Genomic DNA, 23778 nt, shown 5'->3' with positions numbered 1-23778 from the left:
TACTACCGAGTTATTAATTGTGGGCAGTATCGCTACTGGTCAATGTCACGGCTGTCTCTCTCCTCGGTTTCTCGTTTTTGATCGATCGTAAGAAAAGGGGAGGAAGTAGAGAGGAGGAGTAGAAGAAAAATTAGAGGGATAAACGAATCCGACAATCGTCAGATGATATATTTGATAAGCAGCCGGCTCCTGGAATATCATGTGTATAAACAGCTCGAGTTTGGCTTTGGTAAGTGTAATAAATACCCACAAGTTAGGTATTATCACCGGTCAATAAGAATTTTAAGTATCGTTTACAGGTATAAAATTTCCATTTCTTACACGTAACTGATAAAGAAAAAAAGATTTTTATTAGATTAGGTTTGCTTTTATAGAAATTAGAACCATATTTCGGATTTTAAGAAAAATTATCTATTTTCTCAAACATTTATTGTAAATAGCAACTAAACAAATTTCAGTTTTGAATTTAAATCAATTTTATTCAAAAATAATAATTAATCACGTGTTAATATTTGAATATATAAATTTTCAGTCTACGAATCGAATGATAACCAAAATCTTCGTTTATTACTTGTAAAGTTTGCTTTTGTCTTTTTTATGTTAATAAATAAGTATTGAAGTTTTTGGTTCATAGCTAACAAAGATAAAAGCAAACTTTACGAGTAATAAATCAAGATTTTGGGTATTATTCGATGTAAAGAATCCAAATTTATTTATTTATTTATAAACTCGAAAAATAATTTGTTTTTTGTTGCCCCGTGTTATACGTGACGTTAGAATTCTTCCGCGTAACAAATCATCAGCGCAAATGTATGATGTAATGTATAACAAATTATTACAAAAAGAGCCAGAGAGCTGAGCTCCTTTACCGATCCCGGATCTTCAACTGACCTGCAGAATTAAATCGTTCGCATGTATATCGCAATAATCGTTAACTCGTTATTCCCTGAAGCACTCCGGGCTAAATCAGGTCATTTGAATGCTTAATCTCTTCGTATATTATACCTTATACAGACAAATTATTCGAGTATCTACTCGACCGTTAATATTATTCTAACTTATTCATTCGGTTCTTTAAAACCCTCTTTTGTCTCCGTCCAGGGGTAGAACGATTTATACCAGAAACGGATTGTCGCGACTTGAGAAAGCAGCATAAATTTGAATTGAAAAATAAACAAATGAACGAAAGAATCCCCACCATAACAATTATCCATATCCTAGGTATATTACGTGTCGCGTACAATGTAAAGTTGAAAAATTACCAAAATATATTCGGAACTAGATGCGCAAAAATTGAGTTTGACCAGCGTTCCGATCCTAGGGAAATTTTGGGGGAAAAAGAATGTTAAAAAAGTCATTCGCAGTCGGTAGGACTCGAACCTACGCTCCCAGAGGGAATCTGATTTCTAGTCAGACGCCTTAACCACTCGGCCACGACTGCTGATTGAACGTTGTTTATTTATCAAGTTACTTATTCAAACAAATTGCTAAACAAATGACTAGCTTGACGATAATAAATTTCTTCACCTCTCATCTTTGCCACGCAATTTCTAACGCGTTCGAGCGATACCTCGAGCAGGTTAACAAAATATACATCATTCACACGTGACTCAACGTGTCACAATTACAAGATAATATTTACATGCAACCGTCGTATCTCAATATTGTTATTGCTATAAATTAAATCATACGGAGCATGTACTCACGGAGCAATGGCGAAGGTTCCCCATCATTTTCTAATCGTACATCCGAAGACGGCATGTTGTTACGGAAATCGATAGACAGTACGGGGCGAGCGAAGTAATTTTTGTTGTTGTTTTTGTTATGATTATTACTATTACTATTACTAATATTATTATCATGCGAAAACTGATCAGCACCGCAGGTGTAAACGAGCAGCCGACGACGGGTACATTGTACTCTAGACTCTCGGATGCATCTGTTGGTATATGCTATACGTATATTCGCCTTGCAATGAATACATAACAATGAAATGGGTGACTAACTGTTTGCAATATTTAGTTCATTGCCAGTTCTTATCTAACCCCCGCGATGTGATGATCAGAATTCACAAGGTGGGGACCAAAGCAATGAACTGATATACGGAGTGATTAATCAACCCACGCGTGGATGCGCGGATCTTCATTACCGACGGTGCAGTCATAGATCGCTGCAGCGAAAGTTCAAGACTCAAATTCGAATTTTCACGAACGATACCTTATTCGGGGGTTTTAGATAATCCAGGAATTCAAAATGGCGGATCGAGGGAACTCGAAATTGATTAAATTGGAGGAAAAATTGTAGCATTTCCGTTTAGGTACAGCGAAAATTTCGTTTAATCGATATCATCGGACATTAATACCCATTGTGCACGTTGTACAGTCATCGGCAATAAATCATAAGTTGATCTGACCAAAGTCTCCGCAAAGGTGACTCGATCGTAATCCGTTTAATCGCAAGGTATTACGCGATGCTCAACGGTTGAATTAACGCGAAATAATAGGTATACATATATATGTAGCTGTACAGAATTCTCAATTCGCAACGCTTCGTTGGTTAGCTTACGTATAGGTATGTATACGTGTATATCGCAATTTCGATTAACAGCCGTATATACCATGTATACAGAAGTTTGCAGCTCCGCAGCCGAGTTTAGGCAACGATTATGTAACCCATCCAGGCCCAATGTATTACCAAATTACCGTGTGATACGAATTACAATTATACGAATACATATGAAATACCGCGTGGAGTACACTCACTGTTACATTTTCCATTTACTCACGTTTACCCCGCGAAACAATTCGCGAACGTAACCTGTAAGTAGAGTAGCATATGTACAACGGTGTTATATTTTATTAGAAAGTCGCGTGACACGCACGGATATTCCCAACAGATGACTGTGTTATACATGAGTCGCGTTAAACTGGAACGATACTGCGACACTTTATCGAAGCATGTCAAAACTGCATGAGCAACTGCAATATCCTTGGGGCAAGAAAATCTGTGTAATCCTGCGCGAACATGACATATTATGGAAGTTGGACCGAGCTACGTTTCAAACAACTTTCAAACCCGCTACCCGCCGAGTAGAACAAAAACGTCGATGAGAAGAAAAAAACCGTTGAAAAAATACTCAGTCAAAAAGACTGCCGAAACCCGGGATTGAACCGGGGACATTTAGATCTTCAGTCTAACGCTCTCCCAACTGAGCTATTTCGGCGGATATGGAGAGTTGCAGTCAAATTGCTGGAAAATCTTGCATCCCGGAATTGCGTAACTCGATTAATTTTAAATTGCAATAAAACCGTCGAGCTTTGATAAAAGTTGCACTTTCAATAATGTATAATTATTATGTTTTCTATTGGACTTGGTTACTGTAAATAATCGCGGAAGTCGATGATGATGATGCGTAACTGAGCGAAATGAGCAATGACTTCAATCAGGTATCACGATACGGTAAACACTGCGTTTTACGGATACGCTTTGTACTCGCATTGATAATAAGTTGAATTAATATGAGTCGAAATAAGGGTTATTTATCGGAAATACACAGCGATGAAACGAGTGATGCGACGCCTGATTATCGGCGTAATCGGCAATCGGCTTGTTTCTAAGTAATTTGGGTTGCTGATTGCAAGGCGCAAAAGCTCAGCGATGAGCATCTTGTATTATAATTTCGAATGCATAAGCGGTTCAACTGTTTCACGATCAGTGGTTCTCAACTCCGTGATTACCGACACCTCACGTCGTTTGAGTACCCGTGTCTCGACTTTGTAATCATGAGATACTTGATGCGAGAAATCGTTGATAGAAAACAGCACGAATTCATTGTCGAGTAATTTGTGTGTTATAAGCAAAGAATGAGAATCGAACGAAAGCATTGACGAGAGAATGCAAGGAATCTCTTGCAACACGGCAAATCGTACGGCACGCAGCTGAAAATATGTGCTTACAGGTATGTAGTATATTACATGGAGATTAGGCACGTACGAGCGATTACAAGAAATGCTTACGATGACGAAAAATGAACAGTCGAATAACACCGAGGAGGAACAATGCGCGAGAGATCCTTCTCGCTTGGAATGAAATTTGATTGTAAACTGTTTTAAAAAACTGGGATAAACCGCAACTTCGCGGTATGCGACTTCAGAGCATTAATAGACGAACTGAAGAAAATAAGTGAAAAAAAATCGTACGACGAGGATGGGATTCGAACCCACGCGTGCAGAGCACATTGGATTAGCAGTCCAACGCCTTAACCACTCGGCCACCTCGTCCGATGATACGTACTACTTTGCCAAATTATCTGACGGGTGACCGATGACGATGTTTCGTTGTTTCGTTTGAAATTTGAACGCGACACGTGAACAAGGTAACAGCCTCGAACTTGCGCAACGAGAAAATTACTGCATCGCATTGTGCGCTATCAGTTCCGTCTCGCTGACTAACAACAACTGAAATTCTTCCGCATAATAGGATCGCATGCCAACGACGACGTCGGCGCAGCATCTGTTACACAGCTTCGATTACTTGCTGTTCTTGTCGAAATTAATCTTTCGCTGAATTATGGAAAATAGAAAACCGACTCCCTGCATGTGCGCATAACAATCAGAAATTGGCACTGTATACCTACGTACATTGCTGGGTAAAAAATACTTGGATAAATGTAAAATGCCTACAAAAACGTAACTAAAATCGGTAAATGTAAATAGTTACTTTGAGAAAATTTTAAATTTTAAATGCAAAGCGACATTTGCATTTTAAATGCTCATTTTAAACAAAACCGTTTCAAATATTACCCAGCAATGTCTATACATAATCGCTGAAACGGTTATAATACAGGTTCCTGCATCTATTTTATACGAGACTTGAGCATCCGTCAACGTAACAAGCCAGTTCCGAATCATCGCATTTAACCGTTACATCGACGATGGACGCAGGTAATCAATTAGGTAGCAATTATCTATGCTGCACCGCAAGGCTTGTACAACGTGTATATAAATGAATACGGAATATACCGCTATATACAAAACCGTAATTAGATGTGCAATTCAGCTCAACACTCTGTATAGTATCGGTATGATGTTGTATTAGACAGGGTTGCAAAGTTTCACCGAGAAACGTTCAACGAACAACTTTATTTCGTCAAAATTTTCATCGATAATACCATTTTTCGACGTGATAGAGACAAAAAAAAAACACCAAATAACTCATTCTCTTACACTTTCAGGTTTTCCAGGACCTGAAACCTAGTTTTCTCCAGAAATTTTCCCAGTTCTAGTAAAGTTACTAAAACCTAAATCGTTCAGCTTGTTAACTCCGTATTCGGTTCAAATTCAATTCGAATTGAAGAAAAATATTACATACAAGAAAGTCAGTTTAAGCCAAATTTGTTTCCTCGACGAAAGAAAAGTAAACTCGTTACCTCAAAAAATCATTTCAAATTCCCATGATAGAAAACTGGTATTTTAAAATTTTTTCCATGACTAAATTAAAAATCCCTAGACAATTCCAGCTTTTTCAGGCTTACCAGATGTATGGCCACCCTGTATCTAGACCGTCCATGTAAGGCATGATATATCATATTTACATACGTAAATATTTACGTACATACTTTCTGTCCTCGTGGTCTTGAACTTGATTCAATCCCTCCTGCAGTCGCGCTACGAACTCATCGGCCTGAAATATCATCCGCGTATGCCGTGTTTTTTTCTGCGATGTTCGCTCGTTTCTTTAGTTTGAAATTTTTCCCGCCACATTTTATACTCGTATAAATCAAGCTGCTGCAATTGATCAGCGACAGAATCGCTAACGAGATAAACGATGAACAATGCGGTAAATAAACAGTTATCAGCGACAGTATAGAACATTAGTCTATAGGCATAACGATGATAATAACACGATACGATAGAATTGGTAATCGCGGGTATAAGGCAAACACACCGCTTGTATAATTCTCTGGTCTATATTGCGTCATTCTTTCACTTGTGGATTAAAGAGTCCGGCTTATGTATTCAAACTTTCACAAGCACGCGAATATACGTCGGTATGTTTAATGTTATACCTACATGTTTATAATATAGCTCGTGAACCGGTTCACAAGGATGATTAAGGCGCTGCAATGTACGTAATTCGCGCATTCCAGCGTATTATGTGCACGTACATTATCTTGCAAGCTCTTCGCTTTTCCCCATGTTTCGATTGAATAACGATATCATACGAGTATAATGGTTTATGGGTATAATGTGCGTACAAAGAATTGCAAAAACGCTGCTGAATCATCAATTTTTAAAAGACTAATGCAACATACATCATAATACATATTTCACATATTCGCATTCCGTTATACAATTCATTGTAGAGCGTATAATTCTAAGGTGTCTTGCGATCAAGCGTTGCGTTTATTTTTATATAGCCATATGCCTTCGTTTTCTCATCGTCAGCTGTATAATGTCTGTATAAACATTATTTACAAGTATTATAGGAGGTCTTTACATTCGTATATAAATAATATAAATAACCGAATGCTTCGACGTATACAATACTTTTTCAATACGCATTAATTGTACAGTTTGAACACAGCGTATAATAAATGCTAGTACGGTATTTCTGAATCTTAAATGACGAAGGTATGTTACGATTGTAAACAGACTGTAAATACCGTGCTGTTCTCGTTTATTATTTTTTCTTTCTTCGTGACTTTTTCTAACAAATAAAACTCCGGCAGGCATGGACATGTCCGTCGCATAAATATTCTTTCACGGTAAATGATGTACCTACTTTTCTCTTTCACATTCACCGATAGTGTTCGAAAATATATGACGTACAATTTTCGCTGTACAAAAGAATTACGTATACACGTGTGTCTGTCGATACTCGTGTGCAAAAAAATATTCTCGTTTCATAAGACGTGAGTGTACCATAGAAATTTCGTGAATATTCAATGCCAACTTACAAATAAATATAAACGTTGAAGGGTGTCTCGTGCTTAGTACTGTAATGGTACATTATGTACCTATTCGCATGAATATGCATCTCCTATCGCGTACGTACAGAATACATAAAAAAGACTGAAAGATTTCCGGCAGTTATTACATAAAGAATGAGAAATTGCAAATACACGTGCGTTTTATGCTGTAACCGCAGGATTACATAAGACATTTGTATTTTATTATATTAAGTGGTAGACAAAATACGCACGTTTATAACATGTGTAACAAGTATGAATGCTTTTTTTGTAATTTTCTATTTCAAATAAAACACAACATTTTTTTTCCATACATCCGCAGTCAGTAAACGCGATGGAATTTGAAATAACGCGTGGATCGTGTAAAGACTCATTTTACTCATGCTAATAATTCTTTACAAAGACGTTTCTGTTTCCGTCAAATTATTGTTAGCAAATTTCTGTACGTCAGGGATGTAATAAGAAATTTCTCAGCACGTATAATAATAATAATAATAATAATATTAATAATAATAATTCAAACCCTGATCGTATCATCGCGATATCGGGATTGTTTGATTTGTATGTAGATAATATATAATATGAACGTCAAGGGAATGATGATAACATCTGGAATGATCGGCGATTCCGATTCATCCCGATAATTAATCTTTATTTCGATACCGTAGTCTTACAATTAATTGATGACGAAGACGATGCGACGGCAATGAAAATAATTTCAAAATAATTCAGAATGTCTGCCATATCAAGAAGGCGCCGTGGCTTAGTTGGTTAAAGCGCCTGTCTAGTAAACAGGAGATCGGGGGTTCGAATCCCCCCGGGGCCTCGTATGTCGATTATTTTTTCAATCCGCGATTGTTTTTTTTTTTTTTTCTACCGTACGTATATTCAACGTTTTGTCGATTAAAATTTTCACCCATCAATTTGTACACACGCTTCGAAAAATATCAGAATGATACAAAAGATGTGTATATCAATTGTTTCAGATCGATATGACGAATGAATTCTAACCCAGTTGATTTTTACAGTAATATTCATCAACGCCTTAACCATCCGGCTAACTTGTTTTCGACTCGAAACAAAATGCGAGTTCGATTCTATACAAATTATGTGACGATGACTCCCATTCTCTCACGTCAGCCGTGCATCGACAGTCATTGTCACAAAATACGTATAGAATCGAACTTGCATTTTGTTTCGGACCGAAAACAAGTTAGTCGGAAGGTTAAGGCGTTAATGAATATTACTGTACAGAAAAAGTATCTGAAATTTCGATTTTACGATACGACGATTGTCCTATTTTAATTTTATTTGGGGGGTGGGGGGGTTATCAATAAAAATCTAGAATTTCGACCAGATTCGGCAATAGCTTCGTCCGCCATTTTGAATTTATAGTTTAAGTCAGTAAATATCAAGTCGGAGACAAAACATTGTCATTACCAAAGTTATACGGAATTAGATATCCTGCACAAGTTTGGTTATGACCATTTTTAGTAAAAAATTGAAAATTGCCGGGTTATCTGAGAAAAATTAACTCTCATTAAATTCAAGATGGCTGTCAAAGCTTTAGTTTTAGACTACCGATATGAACCCCCCTCACAACGTTTAAAAAAAGTTAATAATGGTATCAAAAAATCGACATTTCAAATCTACATTCCGCACTGAGAAAAATTTCATTTGTCATAGTAACTAGAAAAATTCAGTAAAACAGGTATCGTTAAAAAAAACTGTTTGAATATTGTTGGAATTACGAAAAACGAGGTACGCCTAACCATTTTACGCTACTGTCGATCCTTTTCTGGTTATTTCAACGCAAAATCAGTTTCTTCGGTTTACTCTACTTTTTTAGTTAAACAAGGCTTTAACGTCAATTTATCGTCGCACGAGCGTTAAAATTTCGCAACAGTTGCAAGAAAATATAGCAAAATCGATCGTAACGATAAAGAATAGCAACGGATACCAGAGTTTCCGGTAACAGCTAGAAAACTAATTTTCATTTTCTACCTCGAACTATATTTTTCGATTGTGGTAAAAATGAAAATATTTAATTAAGGACCGAGCGGTAACCGGAACTAAAAATTTCTCTCGGTGCGACTGGACTACATATTTATGCCCTGTAACATCGGCCGTCGAAACGACGCGACATGTTATATCACGTATACCTACGTGTATGTAATAGCTGTATAGAGACGAAAATTGTTGTTTATCTATATCAGCAGATCATTCCATACCCTGTACATGATTATACTTCTACACGCAGACCCGTTTCAAATCAATTGCAATTGATTATTGCACCCTGTCACATTTCACAAGCTGATAATTAGCTGGGATAGTACCTACGAGATGAGCCTGAGACTCGGTATGTGAACATACTTACATGCATGGTGATGCATGCGATGCATACACGTACAGGTATATAACCTATTCCAGCTGATATTGTAGTTGCATGACCGTGGATCGCGTTACAACCTTGGCGAATTCAACGCAATTCCTGAGAGTGCCGGCGCATGGCGGCCGGTCATTCTTAATTGGTTCGTAGTAGGTAAACCGGGTGCATTTCCTCCAACGACGACAGCAAAAATATACGACATAGTTCTTTACTTTGCGTTATAAGAGAAATTCACGTGTTAAAGGATGTGAAGAAAAATCCCATCTCGGTAGGTATATTTTAATCACCGTTCAACTTTCTTTCTCATACATATATGTTAGGGTCGTTCACTTTTTGACTTTTTTTTTTAAGCTGGGCCAGTAAAATAATTTGTAACAAAATACGGTAAAAAAAGAAATTGTCGTAAAACCTGGAGGAGGTGGAAAAATATTTAGAGGTCGCTACCAATTATTGTAATATTTTTTATTTATTTTTATGTGTATACCTTACGGACTTATATATATGCATATATATTAGTTTATTTATGTTTTTTTTTTTTTTTCTTCTGTATCGTGGTCCAATTAATCGTTCACCAATCAACGGCAAACTGGTTACTAACAATTCCGCAGTTGGCTGTACTCGTCTTTTATCCGAAAGATTAATCGTCTCGGAGAAATTTGGATAACAGTTTTTTTTCACCGAAACAGGATTATCGCATCAACTTTAATGTCCCTATTTCGTTTTCGGTACTGATTGTTTTTGAACAACGATTAACTGGACCACGATACGAATAAAATGAACTAACATGAGGTGTAGACATAAAAATAAATAAAAATTAATACAATAATTGGAAGCGACTTTTAAATATTTTCCTACCTCCCCCAGGTTTTACGACAATTAGTTTTCCTCAGTATTTGTCGCAAATTTTTCGAATGGAACATCAAAAAAATTAAAAAATGAACCACCCTGATGGAGATACACATGTATCTATATATATATATACATACTATTCCAACCCTGTTATACGGTTCTTAATTGTCTGCACAAATGCATCACAAGCAACCATGCAACAGGTATACCGCATACATGTCTACGTATGTAAATAATGTCGGTAACCGGAAATGGCTATTTATACATACACATTCCCATCAATGCTCTCCGGATTTAATCTCGACAAATCAGGTGTGTGTGTGTGTGTGTGTGTTTGTGTATGTATACGGATATACTGCAGGTACATAAAGAATAAATTATTATGTAATACAACCGCTCCTGCGGCCGATTAACGTTGTCTAATAATAAAAATAATAATTCAACTTCCACGGGAAGTTCCTTGAGAGATCCAGGGGGCGATAAAAGAATAGGGAGAATAAAAAATATAAATACGAATACACGCAGAGGCTCGATATTTCGTTTTATCTCCGATGCAAACCGTGTACCTGTTACAGGTATAATCACTTTTTGATCAACGGTCTGCAAATATTATATGCGTATAATACATATATTGTGGAAGTATAGCTGTATATAAAAGTTTGCACAAATCCTCGTGCGGATTCTCTGCAAACATTGTGTAAATATGTATGTAATACACATGCCTTGGTTAGTAAATGAAAAGTAAAAAAAAGTTTATGTACAGTGTGTGTTTATTCGTAACAGTAGACTGGTATCAAAAATAGGAGAATTTAAAACCAGTTTATCAAACACGCGATAGAACTAACCGAATATCATCCGGGATGATTAATTGAATATGCGATAATTATATATGCGAGTGCCTGGGGCGAAATAAAATTGAGAAGAAGAGAACGATGAGAAATGAATTTAACGCTTTATTGTTATTATATATAGGCGATCATGAAACCACAACGTATAAAGTGCGACAGACTAGAACTGGACATTCTTCAAGGATGAATGGTCCCCACAGTCCGAATCAGAAGTTGTAGGAGAAGGGAAAAAAAAAACGTTGTAAAAAAAAAAAAATCTCCAGCAATGCTAGTTGCGCTCATGATTTTCTAGGCGAATGAAACAACATTATCACAGCTACTATAATGTAATACAAATGGATGTAAGAACGTTTGAATAACACAGAAGCTAATCGCTTGATATCGGCAGTTGAAAAAAAAGGTTTTAGAATTAAAATTTTCAAAATTATTAACCTTCGGTGTTATTTATCGGATTCTAATATTTGTTGGGCTCATTTTTGCACTGAAACAACAGAGTCTAATCAATTGTTCGAACATTCGAGACGCAAAATCTTAATGTTCAGATCACACGAATCTCACCTCGTGTTGTACAAATTTGCTCAAATCCATCTCTACTTCACGGTGATATACCTATGTTGTTTCATTCGTGTTCCCCATAATCGGGAAAATAATACCGGTGAAAATAACTTAAACGGGTTTTCCTGCTTTCCTAACTTTCGATTCGTACCCACCGTTTATTATAGGTAGTTATTTTTCTATTGCTCGGCAGCTTTTCCTTACAATGTTAAAAATTTCTCTACGAAACTTCCCACACTGTATCGAAAGTTTCATTCGTAAATCAAAAGTTCGCTCTACATTCAATTTATAAATACAGTAAATTTACTACACAATTTAGTAAATTCAAATTGCTTTATTCTGTTTTACATTATAAATTTTAATAAAGTTTAATGCAAATACATAATAATTTACGTAGACTGAGAGAATTTTTTAGTTCCGGTTACCGCTCGGTCCTTAACTATTTTCATTTTTTACCACAATCGAAGAATATAATTCTAGGTAGAAAATGAAAATTAGTTTTCTAGCTGTTACCGGAAACTCTAGTATCCGTTGCTATTCTTTCTCATCACGATCACTGTTGCTATATTTTCTTGCAACTGTTGCGAAAATTTAACGCTCGTGCAACGATAAATTGACGTTAAAGCCTTGTTTAACTAAAAAAGTAGAGTGAACCTCAGAAACTGATTTTGCGTTGCAATAACCAAAAAAGGATCGACAATGGCGCAAAATGGTTGGGCGTACCTCGTTTTTCGTAATTCCAACAATATTCGAACAGTTTTTTTAACGATACCCGTTTTACTAAATTTTTCTCAGTGCAGCCACACCGATTTTTTAAATTTGACTACGGACTTTTTTACAGTAAATTTACAATAATAATTAATGATTACGGAATACGTGGATAATTAACGACAAGTCTACCAGACCGCTGGTCGTAGTCGTCGTAGGTATCGCGACGACGAGCACGTGGCTGTGTTTTGAGAGTAACGCGCATGCGCGTTGGATCGTTGGATCGTTGGATTGGGTTTAGTGACAGGTAAATTTTCACCTGTCACCCCTGCCAGTTCTCAGTTGCAGTCGGCGCCTCGATTCGGTCTGTAACAGCGGTATATTAGCGTTGGACTCCGGCTGGAAATCCGATTTCGAAGCAACGAATTCGATCGATAATTATATCTTTGAAAAAATACAAGTATCTCCTTAAATCCGTATAACAGTGTGGGAAATAATTTTGAATCTCGACTGTAAAAGGTATAACGATACGTGAATTATAAATATTAATTTTTGTATAACAACCGATTGTTTGATCAAGTGCGCTGCAGAGATGTAACGGTGTTTAATTAAATTCTACCGTACACTTAAGCTACGGTGTTATTTTTTCCCCCCCCCCCCCCTCCCCCCAATTTTTATTTCCGCTCAAACATATCGGTTAATTATACAAACCCTAATCGATATCTAAAATATACCTGCATAAATATCACATGTTAATGTGAATAACACAGTGACGTCGTATTACGTTTTTGGGTTGTTTAAAGAATAAGGTTTGTGTACCTCTTCCTAACAGATACGGAACAAATCTTATCACATACCCGATCGTAACTAACAACAAATCGAATCTGGTGTGCAGTGTAAAGTTATTAAGGCGTGCATAGTAACACTATAGTGTAAATAAAATTTAGCGAATAATCGATGCGGGAATAATCTTCGGATATAATCAGGTATGTATTAAATTGCGTTAAATTGAAAAAAAAAAAAAAAAAAACAAAATTGCATCAAATCGATCGCCAAGATCTCGTCTGCGCAGTGCAGATATCGTTTTAAAAATTATTACAGCGAGTCGATTTACAGCTGTGCCGATCGACACGTGGCACCGATCGAAGATCGATCAAACAAACCGATCGGCTGTATCTGCTTCAGCGACGGTTTTATAAGCGAATTAATCACTGGCATGGGAATGCGTTTGTAGTTTGAAACAGCAGCGTTGAAAACGTTAAAATCGAAACGAACACTCTTTCCCGCAGCAATAATGGTACCTCCGGACAGCGGTCCGAAAATTTAGGATGAAAACACCCGCAGGGTTCGGCTCAAATATCTGATTCTTAGAAATGAAAATTTTCGTTTCCTAACTATCTACGACGAACCTTTAATAGGAAGGCTGTCGTGACGTCAGCAGAGGGATCGTCTTGCCCGCAGGAATTCGAGCTCGGGATGTTTTCTCCGGACGATAGACGTATAGATAAAAGTTCTAGAAACGTCGGGTGCGACGGAATCCACAACGAGATTATAACTACCGGACGAACTTGAAACACGAAAGATTTTCAGCGTTGGGAAACTCGGAATCGAGTGAATTTTTTTATTTTAATAGAGTGTGAAAAACTGAAATACGAAGTGTAGCCGTAATTTCACCCGTTTAATTCTATCCTATAGAGAAAGCACGGGCGTCGTTTAGAAATACGTACATACCTACGTATTTACCATATACGTAGAATGTTGGCCTGACTGACTTACTGACTCGGGGAAACTTTCGAAGCACATGCCGCACGTGCAAATCTGCATCTTCTATTCCGTCGGCTATTCGACAAACTCGCGGCTCGTTTTCCAACCTGAATCCGATTCGCGCCTCGTTAGAGAGAGATAGGCGAGGATATTTATTATTTATTCCTTTACCTTATACAACTTTACGCCTCGATTGATTCGAGTTATTTCAACTGTAATATCGCCTTTATTTCAAGAGCCGTTGCCGAACGTTGTCGAGATTAATATTATACGCAATGTTGGAGAACTTTAATTAACTAAACGTAATTAGTCACGTTTCATCAGGTCCACTTTATATTTCTGTTGATAAATGTGACGCGAATTTCTGTAATTTTAACGTTCAATTTATAATCGCTGCCATTTTTTTTTTTTTTTTTTCTTCCCTCTTCTTCACTCGGCGGTACACTGAAAAATGGTTAATTAAATTCAAAAATTTTCGTCAATCCGCTGGGACATTTTTATATTTTTTTTTTAGTCAACCGTGTGTAAACGTTACATTATATCGCATCGCGAATATTATATACGAATTGTTTTACTACATGTATTCACGCGAACGTGTGTATAACTAATTGTGATTGTGACGCGGTAAGACGAAACTCTGAATATCTCCGAGCTTGTTGTTCGTAGAACTTTTTCACCGACACTGAAAGCCGAGAACGAAGAGGAGACTGAATTCCACGGATTATTTCACCCATATCGAGATTTAATTATAGCCGTAGGATCGTCTCGAGATCGAAATACTATAAAGGTAATTTTTCTTCAGGTTGATGTAAGTAGTGTTCGAATATCGGAAGGACTCGAGCTTTACGCGTGTTCTTTTTTCTTCTCTTATCTTAATTACGGTCGTTGTATACTTGTATATACTCTGTTTCGAAGAATAATAATTAGCACCGTTCACCGTCATGATTGCCATTTCGGTCTGTATTACCTTGTGCCTTGTAATCCCGCAGAATTATCCGCAAATTGCGATCGTACAACGGAGATAAGCACGCTGTTAACTTTGGCAATATAAATATATATATATGTATATGTATAGACATCGTCGTTTCTTTCGATTGATAATTTTTACCAATACGTTTCTCAATAGCACAGACGAGTTTTAATGCTAATTGTCTTATGTGCCAATACCACGCTTGTATCGATTCAAATACGTGTCTCAATAACGCGATTGAGTAGAATAAAACCGAAGGTTTAATTTTTGAGTAAATATATAATATGGTAAAAGTTATTCCATCGGTATGGAAATAAAACGTGCGACGGTATGTGAAGATTCCAAGATTTGATAATAGTGCAAATTGTATTCCATAATGTCAAATCTGGCGAAACGAATGATTTCTTCATTCGAGATAAATAATTTTCCTGCAGTTTCACTGGATTTTTAACTCAGTTAATATTTCTTTTCTTTTCATTCATCGATATGAGAAGAAAATTTGTCGATATATTCAGTAAATTCGAACCAATCGTTTTGCTGTGTTCATAATTATGTGATCAAGATTAGAATTAACTTAGGCATAAGTTTACCGAAAATTAGACAATCGCTTTGAAAGAAAGCAATGATAAGGGTTGTGAGATTAATTTACATGAGATTAGGATCGGCCCACGGGCAGTCACACTGCGAAAACGAATGCGATAACCGACAATGGGAATTTCTAGTCTGTTAGTTATGCCTATGAGCTTTGAGTCGGTAGGAAATGGAATTGCAGTCTCTGAATGTTGGAAAAGGTTGATCGGCGTTCACATCACCGTTCCTGACCTCAGAAACTTCTTTCGTTGTTTTAATCATCAGGGTGATCAGGGGACTTTGTCAATGACATTTGACTAAGGTATGAGAAATTAATTTAAAGATGATTAACCATGGAATACAGGGATAACGGTAAATACCAGGTATAAGGAACTAGAAACGATCCGGCAAGAAAAGTATTACGCACAATATAATACCCATATCAATGTCAAAATCTATTGAAGACATTTCGCACCGAGTCGATCTCCTCTAAGCGTAATTCGAAACTACTATTCGACAAAGACCGTTAGCACAAAATATACGTTTAAATAAATTAACGAGCATTAATTTTACCGTTAAACAAGCATTCAAAGTGCAAACTGCGGTTTTTATACACACGTAACATATATTATACACATATTTGTGTGTGTACAGTTCAAATTGGTCAACGTGATGATTACCCTCCAATGACTAATTTGCGCAGTACGTCTATTTATGGATGTAGTTGGAAAATAGATTTCATGCTAAATACACAATTACTACAGGGATTCCCCTTTTATTTTTGCTTTTTGCAGATCGTTGACAAATTATTCGTCGAGGAAATAGTAATTAAGGGGGTGAAACGGAGTGCAAGAAAAACAAATCTCGGTACAATGGAATCCCCCTGAATTTTGTCGGTGCAGGAAATTCTTGCCAAACGACTAGGTACCGAACCACGGTCTAAAAATTAGTCCGAAGCAGACGCTATACTACGTTCAGCAAACCGTCCATCTCTTCAGCAATGACCAAGTACAGTGTCACGGACGAGGATCAAAACGAGGACGCGAGGCAAGTTAGACTGACGGGCTTCACTCCCGCCGGAAATCCAAATCCCCCATCGACCGTGGATGACGATCATCACACACAGTCTCAACCGGAAATCGGTGACAGACTCAGCGCTCCCGCACCTCAGGAAGCCTCCAAGATCACTTTCGGCACTCCTGGTAATTAATAGTTTTATAGTTATAAATCGAATAACCGAATGGATTGGAAGTAAAATTAGTAAATAAAAACGACCACAAATCGTGGATCTGTACCCTATGCAGTGTAACGCATTGCAGCCTCATGAAATTCGTTTGAGGCAAAAGACTCGGACAAATTCTTCAGGTTTGTTAATCGGATGTTCCATCTTCGATAAAGCTACTGGGTTAATCATGATCAAAACAACACCATTGATTAGCTGTCACCCTATCGGTTTGCCACTGCATGTGTGTACAAGTATTTCACAGCATGTTTTGCACGATTGATATTCTCGAGTGAAAATTTCTATCAAATAGTATGTGGCTGATATAGGTGCATAAATACACCGGTCGGAAGACCCGGCAAGTGTGAACGTCGTCTGTAACTTCCTTCGTTTTTCCTTCTTCAGCATTCGACGATGTGGAACGAGGCCTCGCGTGTTCATCGGGAGCAAAATGGGTCTGTCACCGGATACGAAGATCGTGCACGAAGAAGATACTTTATAGAAGAATACCGATATTCGAATGGCTACCAAAGTACAACAGAGGGTATGCGGTGAACGATTTGGTCGCCGGTCTGACGGTCGGTCTCACTGTAATTCCGCAAGCCATTGCCTACGCAAGTGTAGCCGGAGTTCCTCCGCAGGTATTTTTCCCCCTCATGAGCCTTGATGTTCGTTTTTTGTTTTAAGGAGTTATACCTAGTCAGGAGGCCGTGAAAAAGCGATTTTTCAAGGATTTTTCACGAAGAGACGTTTCAATTTAATAATATTAAAATTTATACGCACATTGGGGTAACATGAAAGTCCATTTTGATATTTTTCATTGGTGAAAACAAATATGCGCGTAACTTCGAGAATACTTGTCGGATCAACATGAAATTTTCTGTGCATGTACTTAAATATATGTATCTACATGTCATTACGATAATGAAATTTTTTTTTAATAGAATTTTGAAAAATCCTGACCAAGTTAATAACCCTTTAATGATTTTCTCAAACCCACTTCGAATCGTTTCAGTACGGTCTCTACTCCTCCTTCATGGCTTGCTTCGTTTACACGATATTGGGCCCGTGCAAAGACGTGCCTGTCGGCCCAACAGCGATACTGGCTATCCTGACCAAAGAAACTTTGCACAAAGCTAATCTCGGTCCGGAGTTCGCTATCCTGTTGACGTTTGTCTCGGGCTGCGTGATGTTGTTGATGGGCATTCTACAGCTGGGTAAGTCCGAAGGCGAATCCCGATAAAGAAACGACCGCGCTTAAAATTCATGCTTTCCACTTTTCTCCTGCGACAGGTTTCTTGATAGACTTCATATCCGGCCCTGTTTCGGTTGGCTTCACCTCTGCGGCGGCGATTATAATCGCAACATCCCAAGTTAAGGATATTCTCGGGCTGAATTTTACGGCAGCGAAATTCTTACACGTCTGGCAATCCATCTTCGAACACATCTCGGAAACCCGGCTGTGGGACGCTGTTCTCGGTGTCGTCTGCATGATAGTTCTTCTACTCCTCAGGGTAAGCTCGCCAAGTGAAACTATATATTCATTTGATATGGCGGTGTCATCACCTGTCGAGATAAAAATAAATGTAAACAACAACTCTCAGCAGCCTGTGAAGCTATAATTGCACCTTGCTCCAATTTTGTCTATTTGTTAAAGGAGTTATTTATCCCGCGTTAACTTGTGGAGGTACAATCTTGCGACATAATATCGTGCGTAGGCTCGATTGCGTTAAAAATTAGGAGGAAATTGAATGACCGTATTTCAAATCATCGCATCGCAGTACCGTGTACACACCTAGATGTGTAATGTTTATCCTCGAATTGTTCATATTATACCTACGAATACAATCAATGAATGACCACCAATTGTGACGCAGAAATTAAAGGACCTCCCGATCACACCAAAGGACGCTAAGGAGCCGACGCCGTTCCAGAAATCAATTCTCAGTTGCCTGTGGTTCATATCAACGTCCAGGAACATATTGATAGTGGTTATCTGCAGCGTTGGCTGTTACTTGATCGAAACCCACGCCGGCACTTCGCCCGTCGTCCTTACCGGCTATGTCAAGCCTGGATTGCCCAGCTTCGAAACGCCGCCCTTCACTGGGGTTGGTGGGAACGAAACTTTCCTCCATTTCGCCGACACCCTCTCGGCTCTCGGATCCGGATGCTTCGTTTTGCCGCTCCTCAGCCTCCTCGAGAGCATCGCCATATCCAAAGTATTCTGTAAGTTTAAAAGCAATTTTCTGAAAATCTCGTTCGTAATAACGCGAGCATGTTTTACGCATTCTTCCATTCGTGTTTTCCGTGCTCGAAGTATGCGCGAAGTAAATAAGTCTTTTCTGTACTCCACGCATGCGCTGTCGCGAACAAATCTGACCAATCTGACGTTACGCGATCCTAACCTCAATTTCGTACTTCGTGGGAAAAACGCGTAACATTCTCTTGTAATAAAGAATCGCGTGCAACAAGGAGGCGACGGTCTTTTCGCCTCGCAAATTTTCAATATTCGTCTTCGACTCACCTACGACTCATATTGCAAATAAAACTTACGCTCGGCTCGGAAAGACCGAGTTTGCCACCTTGTTGCACAATCTACTTTTCGACAAACCTCATCATCCAAATCGTATTTACCCCGGTTTCCTACCTTCTTCTTCTTCTTACTTCATCAAAATTTCCAATAATCCACGGACAATTCTATACATACCAGCCGGATTCATTCAATTTCCTCCAGCTGGCTTAAAAAGTCAGTCCGCGAATTGGAATAATTTCCCCTGGGGATTGATACATGATCGTCGATATCCATACTGCATACATACATTATATATATATACATACCTATATCATGAGTAGACGAATAGTTTGTTAAGGTGTATGAGTTCCATCTTTACGTACGTTTGTCACGTGATGTATAAATTATTCTTTAGATCACGGCGTACAAACGTGTTCCTATTTAAAATTAAGTTATCCATACATGACCTGCACATACCTGTGTATGTATTATACCTATGCGAGAGAACTGGATCCGCGAAAAAAAGAAGATAAAATATAAGAACGTCATGAGCAATATTGATATGAGATGTAAATATTTCAAAGGCGAAGGTCACCGATTACAGACGTTTCATTCTCTTTTCTCGACAACTTCCTCTACGTTTGCATATATTATTATATATTACAGATACGTATTACCGAATTTCAATTATCGTCGCGAAATAAATTTCGTCTCCGCATTTTTACAGCCAATGGCAAGCAGATTGACGCGACGCAGGAGATGTTGGCCCTGGGCGCCTGCAACATGGTTTCGGCGTTCGTATCATCGATACCAGTTACAGGCGGCTTGAGCCGCGGTGCCGTCAACAATGCTTCCGGGGTTAAAACGACGATGGGCGGTGTTTACACCGGGCTAATGGTCCTCCTATCGCTGCAATTTTTAACACCGTACTTCTACTATATACCCAAAACCGCTCTGGCAGCGGTAATCATAGCGGCGGTTGTCTTCATGGTCGAGTTTCACGTTATCAAACCGATGTGGAGAACAAAAAGTAAGGCGATATATTACACAGGATGGGCAAACAAACAAAAAAAAAAAACCCGGGACCGATTTGAAAGATAAATAAAATGAAAACGTGTTGACCGATTTTCGAAAACTTTTTTTTTCGCTCGAAAGTAGAAGAAGAACAAGTTTTCAGAAGAAAAACAGGTTTCGAAAAAGTGGGATATAGGAAAAAATTATTATTCAAAGAAAGTTTTCGGAAATCGGTCAACGCGTTCGGATTTTATTCACGTTTCTAATCGATCCCGATTTTTTTTTTTTTTTTTTGCCGACAGTGTGCACCGTTACTATTGTTATTTAAATTATTATTGTTATCGTTGACATTGACGGAATTACTCGTGTTTTGGAATCCTAAACTGGGTATGAATGGAATTACGTTTTGTATGTGAATGTAGCCCGGAAGTACATATTACCGTAGTACAAGAAACGTCTATTGAAATTATAGTCATTTTGTATAATACATTTTTTTTTTTTTTTTTTTATCTATCAATGACGTATTCAATAATTCGTGTGTATTAGTTTTGATCAACTCTTTTTCCGTCCGCGAAGGAATAAATATCGTTAAATATCCCACTGACTTGACCTCAAAATCACCCATCTCTGCAACAGCGGAAGAAAAAAAAAAAAAATGATTACAACCGCATTCAAATTTTACCGTCGTCTCCGACGAAGATTACAGTAAGCGGAAGTCTAAATGATATTAAATTTTTTACCACCACTTACGAATATATGCTGATTCAGTTCCTATTTATGCGGAATGTGAAACGATCAAGCGAAACCCGTAAATTACGGTTCTTTCGATATTTATTTGTTTCTATTTTGTTTTTATTTTTCAAGAAATCGACCTAATTCCGGCTTTCGCCACGTTTCTTTGCTGCTTATTCATAAGACTGGAATTGGGAATAGTTATCGGTATTGGAATCAACCTGTTGTTTCTTCTCTACGCTTCTGCCAGACCAACGCTCAACGTTCGCAAAGCAACGGTAAGTGAATTATCGGATTGTGATAAGACAAAAAAAAACAACAATGACCTAAAGGAAAAAGCAGGTTGAAAATAACATTATGAAATCGCCGAACGACATAATCGCATAGATCACAAAGAAACGACAAGGCAAGAAACATAAGGCATTCTAAATCGTTGTTTGCCAGTATTTTTGTATAATATATCTATATATGTTGGCTAATAAGCAGCGTTTAATATCCCCGAGCAATGCGTGATGAGCAGTTTCACAACTTTGAAGAGGCGTTAAATTTGATCATCACGATAGCGTCTAAATATCTCTACCATTATAATTTTTATACCGCAGGCTTCGCGAGTTTTTGGAATACTATAATAATGTATATATTTTACGGCGTTGAAATATTAATTACTGTAAATTTCCAGCGTATGCGATATATTCTCGAATGCCTATGTGTGTATGTAATTGATTTCCTAAAAATATACGCCCATAAATTTAGAACACTCGTTCTTTTGGAATTCAAATTCTCCCATCACTTATATTCACGTTTTACAGAGCGCCAGTGGGTGTGAATACCTCGTAATCACACCTGACAGAAGCCTAGTCTTTCCAAGCGTCGAATATGTCAGGGCAATTGTCAGTAAACAGGGATTACGACAAGGAAAGACCGTCCCCGTTGTCATCGACTCGACTCACATACAAGCTGCCGATTTTACAGCCGCCAAGGTGAGAGTTTTCGGTATTCATAACAGATCGATATGCAAAATATAAGTGTGGCCAAGTTATTAATTCGATGTTGAATTTTTACACTCGAGTGAATACAGGTAGTAAATACTAGTTACGTTAAAAAATAATTTTCTGTCGTGTTTTGAAGGGTATCAAAATTCTCGTACAAGATTTTGCTAGTCGCGGACAGCCGCTGTTATTTCATAACTTGAAACCAAGCGTTGTGGAAATATTTCGCGGTGTAAAACCGTCCGATCTTCGATGCAGCGCAAGCGAAACGGAACTAAACGACTACCTCAAAGGTAAGAAATATAACGACGATAAATTTTGGATTTATCAGCGATATTTCAAAGCTACGTGACTAATAATTAACGTTGATTTAATTCATTTTAGAATTCTCCAACTTGTCAACGACTCCGGTAACGAGACACTGAGAATCTGAGGCCACTACAAGTATGTAAATACCTGGAGTAAGAATCTCAACTTTGCGGCGCGTCGTGCACTTAGAAAAATATTTAAATCTCCTACTATCGTGAATCTTTGATTTTACGAAATAATTCAGTTTCATCTGACTCGATGAAATAATTTCGTGCAAGAAACAGTTTCATCAAATTGACGAGATTATTGTACGGAATTATTTTATTGCTTTGTCGAAACTGCAAAGTCGGGACAATTTTTAAATAGCGTAAACCTAATTATTTCATCGAATCAAAGAATCAAGCTCAATGAATTTTTTTTCTCACGTGTATAATCGAGAAGTTCTTCGCTGTGGCAGTGAACGCCAGGTTACGCAACAGTATTAAAATACATATACTATATCTATACGTATACATATGCTCCTTGTACAGTAGGCAAAGATATTGAATATTATCCACAGAAGTGAATGCGGCGTAGAATAATTAGGATTATTGAAATATGGCTCAATAAAAAATGATAATGAAAACTCGTCATGGCGTCTATTTATCGTGACAAATACGCAGAACAGTAATTAGTTTAGGAATAACGAAGTCGCTCGCAATCGTTCATCACTAAACATGGTAAAACAGTCGACTTTACGTTCAAACAATCTCCCAACAATTTCTTGGGTACTTATAAAGTGGTCATAAAAATACGTAAGAGTAACATTGTTGTTTGTTACAAAACCAATTACTTCCTCGTTTTTCATTTATTCGAAAAAACAATTGGTTGCACAATCAGTTTTAAATTACTTCGACGTTATTGCTTTGGTTGCACCCCGGTCATTACCAAAGTTTAAACGGTAATAAAAATAAATTCATTTGGCTATAAAGATATCAGATGTCACGGCGACTGCAAATCAACTTTAGACGACACGTTAATTTGATAATGATACTAGAGTCGCACTATTTTAGGACTTATTTCAAAATTTAACCCGAAAAACTATGCATTTTAACAGAATAAAATGCTCACGGTGTGTCAAGTTCGAAAATCGCAAAAATACTTTGAAATCAAGACCTAACTCAGGGCCACCCTCTCAAAATTCTGTCACAATAAATTAGTGAAGCTCGTCAGTGCACTTGCAGTAATTAATTCCCATCTCTCGAGCCCCTCCGTCAGGTATTGCGACGTAAAAATCTGGATTCCCCTTGTACCTGTGGAAGAAAAGAAATCTACAACACGTTCTGCGCGGAGTTCGATGATATTTTTCGAACATTGTCTGAGCAAAATGAAAAATGG

At 37.7% G+C, this 23778-nt stretch overlaps 3 protein-coding genes and 4 non-coding genes across 16 annotated transcripts in view; 2 read left to right on the top strand and 5 right to left on the bottom strand.

Annotated features, from left to right (window-relative positions):
• Positions 1 to 4207, bottom strand: part of LOC124212756 (sodium-independent sulfate anion transporter) — a 14761-nt gene extending 10554 nt beyond the window's left edge. Inside the window, exon 1 of one of the 4 annotated variants that reach the window (XM_046613156.1) lies at positions 4200 to 4207. Coding sequence is in view for 3 of the 4 variants with exons in the window: in XM_046613153.2 (XP_046469109.1) it covers positions 1707 to 1761 (55 nt within the window). In the remaining variant the exon portion in view is untranslated. Of the gene's footprint in view, positions 1 to 1706; positions 1975 to 4199 lie in introns of those variants that run through there. The other 3 variants (XM_046613153.2, XM_046613157.2, XM_069133664.1) reach the window with 3 other exon arrangements.
• LOC124212755 (sodium-independent sulfate anion transporter) lies at positions 1 to 23031 on the top strand. 3 transcript variants are annotated; one of them, XM_046613149.2, is made up of 12 exons: positions 12653 to 12838; positions 13152 to 13305; positions 16418 to 16825; positions 17251 to 17486; positions 17861 to 18062; positions 18139 to 18359; positions 18723 to 19071; positions 20085 to 20387; positions 21236 to 21381; positions 21913 to 22083; positions 22232 to 22385; positions 22477 to 23031. In XM_046613149.2, exons 3-12 carry the CDS (start codon positions 16624 to 16626, stop codon positions 22515 to 22517), a joined length of 2025 nt encoding a protein of 674 aa, XP_046469105.1. In that variant the 5' UTR covers positions 12653 to 12838; positions 13152 to 13305; positions 16418 to 16623; the 3' UTR covers positions 22518 to 23031. The 3 variants fall into 3 exon arrangements, with proteins under 3 accessions (XP_046469107.1, XP_046469105.1, XP_046469106.1); XM_046613151.2 differs by lacking the exons at positions 12653 to 12838; positions 13152 to 13305 and adding an exon at positions 1 to 229; XM_046613150.2 differs by lacking the exon at positions 13152 to 13305.
• On the bottom strand, positions 1360 to 1441 carry TRNAS-AGA (transfer RNA serine (anticodon AGA)). Its single transcript has one exon. It is a non-coding gene; the product is annotated as a tRNA-Ser (tRNA).
• Positions 3151 to 3223, bottom strand: TRNAF-GAA (transfer RNA phenylalanine (anticodon GAA)). Its single transcript has one exon. It is a non-coding gene; the product is annotated as a tRNA-Phe (tRNA).
• On the bottom strand, positions 4199 to 4280 carry TRNAS-GCU (transfer RNA serine (anticodon GCU)). Its single transcript has one exon. It is a non-coding gene; the product is annotated as a tRNA-Ser (tRNA).
• On the top strand, positions 7723 to 7796 carry TRNAT-AGU (transfer RNA threonine (anticodon AGU)). Its single transcript has one exon. It is a non-coding gene; the product is annotated as a tRNA-Thr (tRNA).
• LOC124212761 (galactokinase) overlaps positions 23021 to 23778 on the bottom strand; it is a 17293-nt gene continuing 16535 nt past the window's right edge. For all 5 annotated transcript variants that reach the window (XM_069133669.1, XM_046613171.2, XM_046613172.2 and 2 more), the window contains one exon: positions 23021 to 23693. In XM_069133669.1, coding sequence (XP_068989770.1) covers positions 23597 to 23693 — 97 coding nt within the window. In that variant the 3' untranslated portion in view covers positions 23021 to 23596. The remainder of the gene's footprint in view (positions 23694 to 23778) is intronic.

Source organism: Neodiprion pinetum, chromosome 2 (assembly GCF_021155775.2).
Source record: "Neodiprion pinetum isolate iyNeoPine1 chromosome 2, iyNeoPine1.2, whole genome shotgun sequence".
NCBI classification, from domain to species: domain Eukaryota; kingdom Metazoa; phylum Arthropoda; class Insecta; order Hymenoptera; family Diprionidae; genus Neodiprion; species Neodiprion pinetum.
This window is presented reverse-complemented; position numbering and strand designations above follow the sequence as displayed.

Coding starts and splice junctions, on each gene's coding strand:
- LOC124212755 (XM_046613151.2), top strand. CDS start 16,624: ATGACCAAGTACAGTGTCACGGACGAGGATCAAAACGAGGACGCGAGG. Junction 18,063..18,138: donor GATGGGCATTCTACAGCTGG/GTAAGTCCGAAG, acceptor CTCCTGCGACAG/GTTTCTTGATAGACTTCATA. Junction 21,382..21,912: donor TCAACGTTCGCAAAGCAACG/GTAAGTGAATTA, acceptor CACGTTTTACAG/AGCGCCAGTGGGTGTGAATA.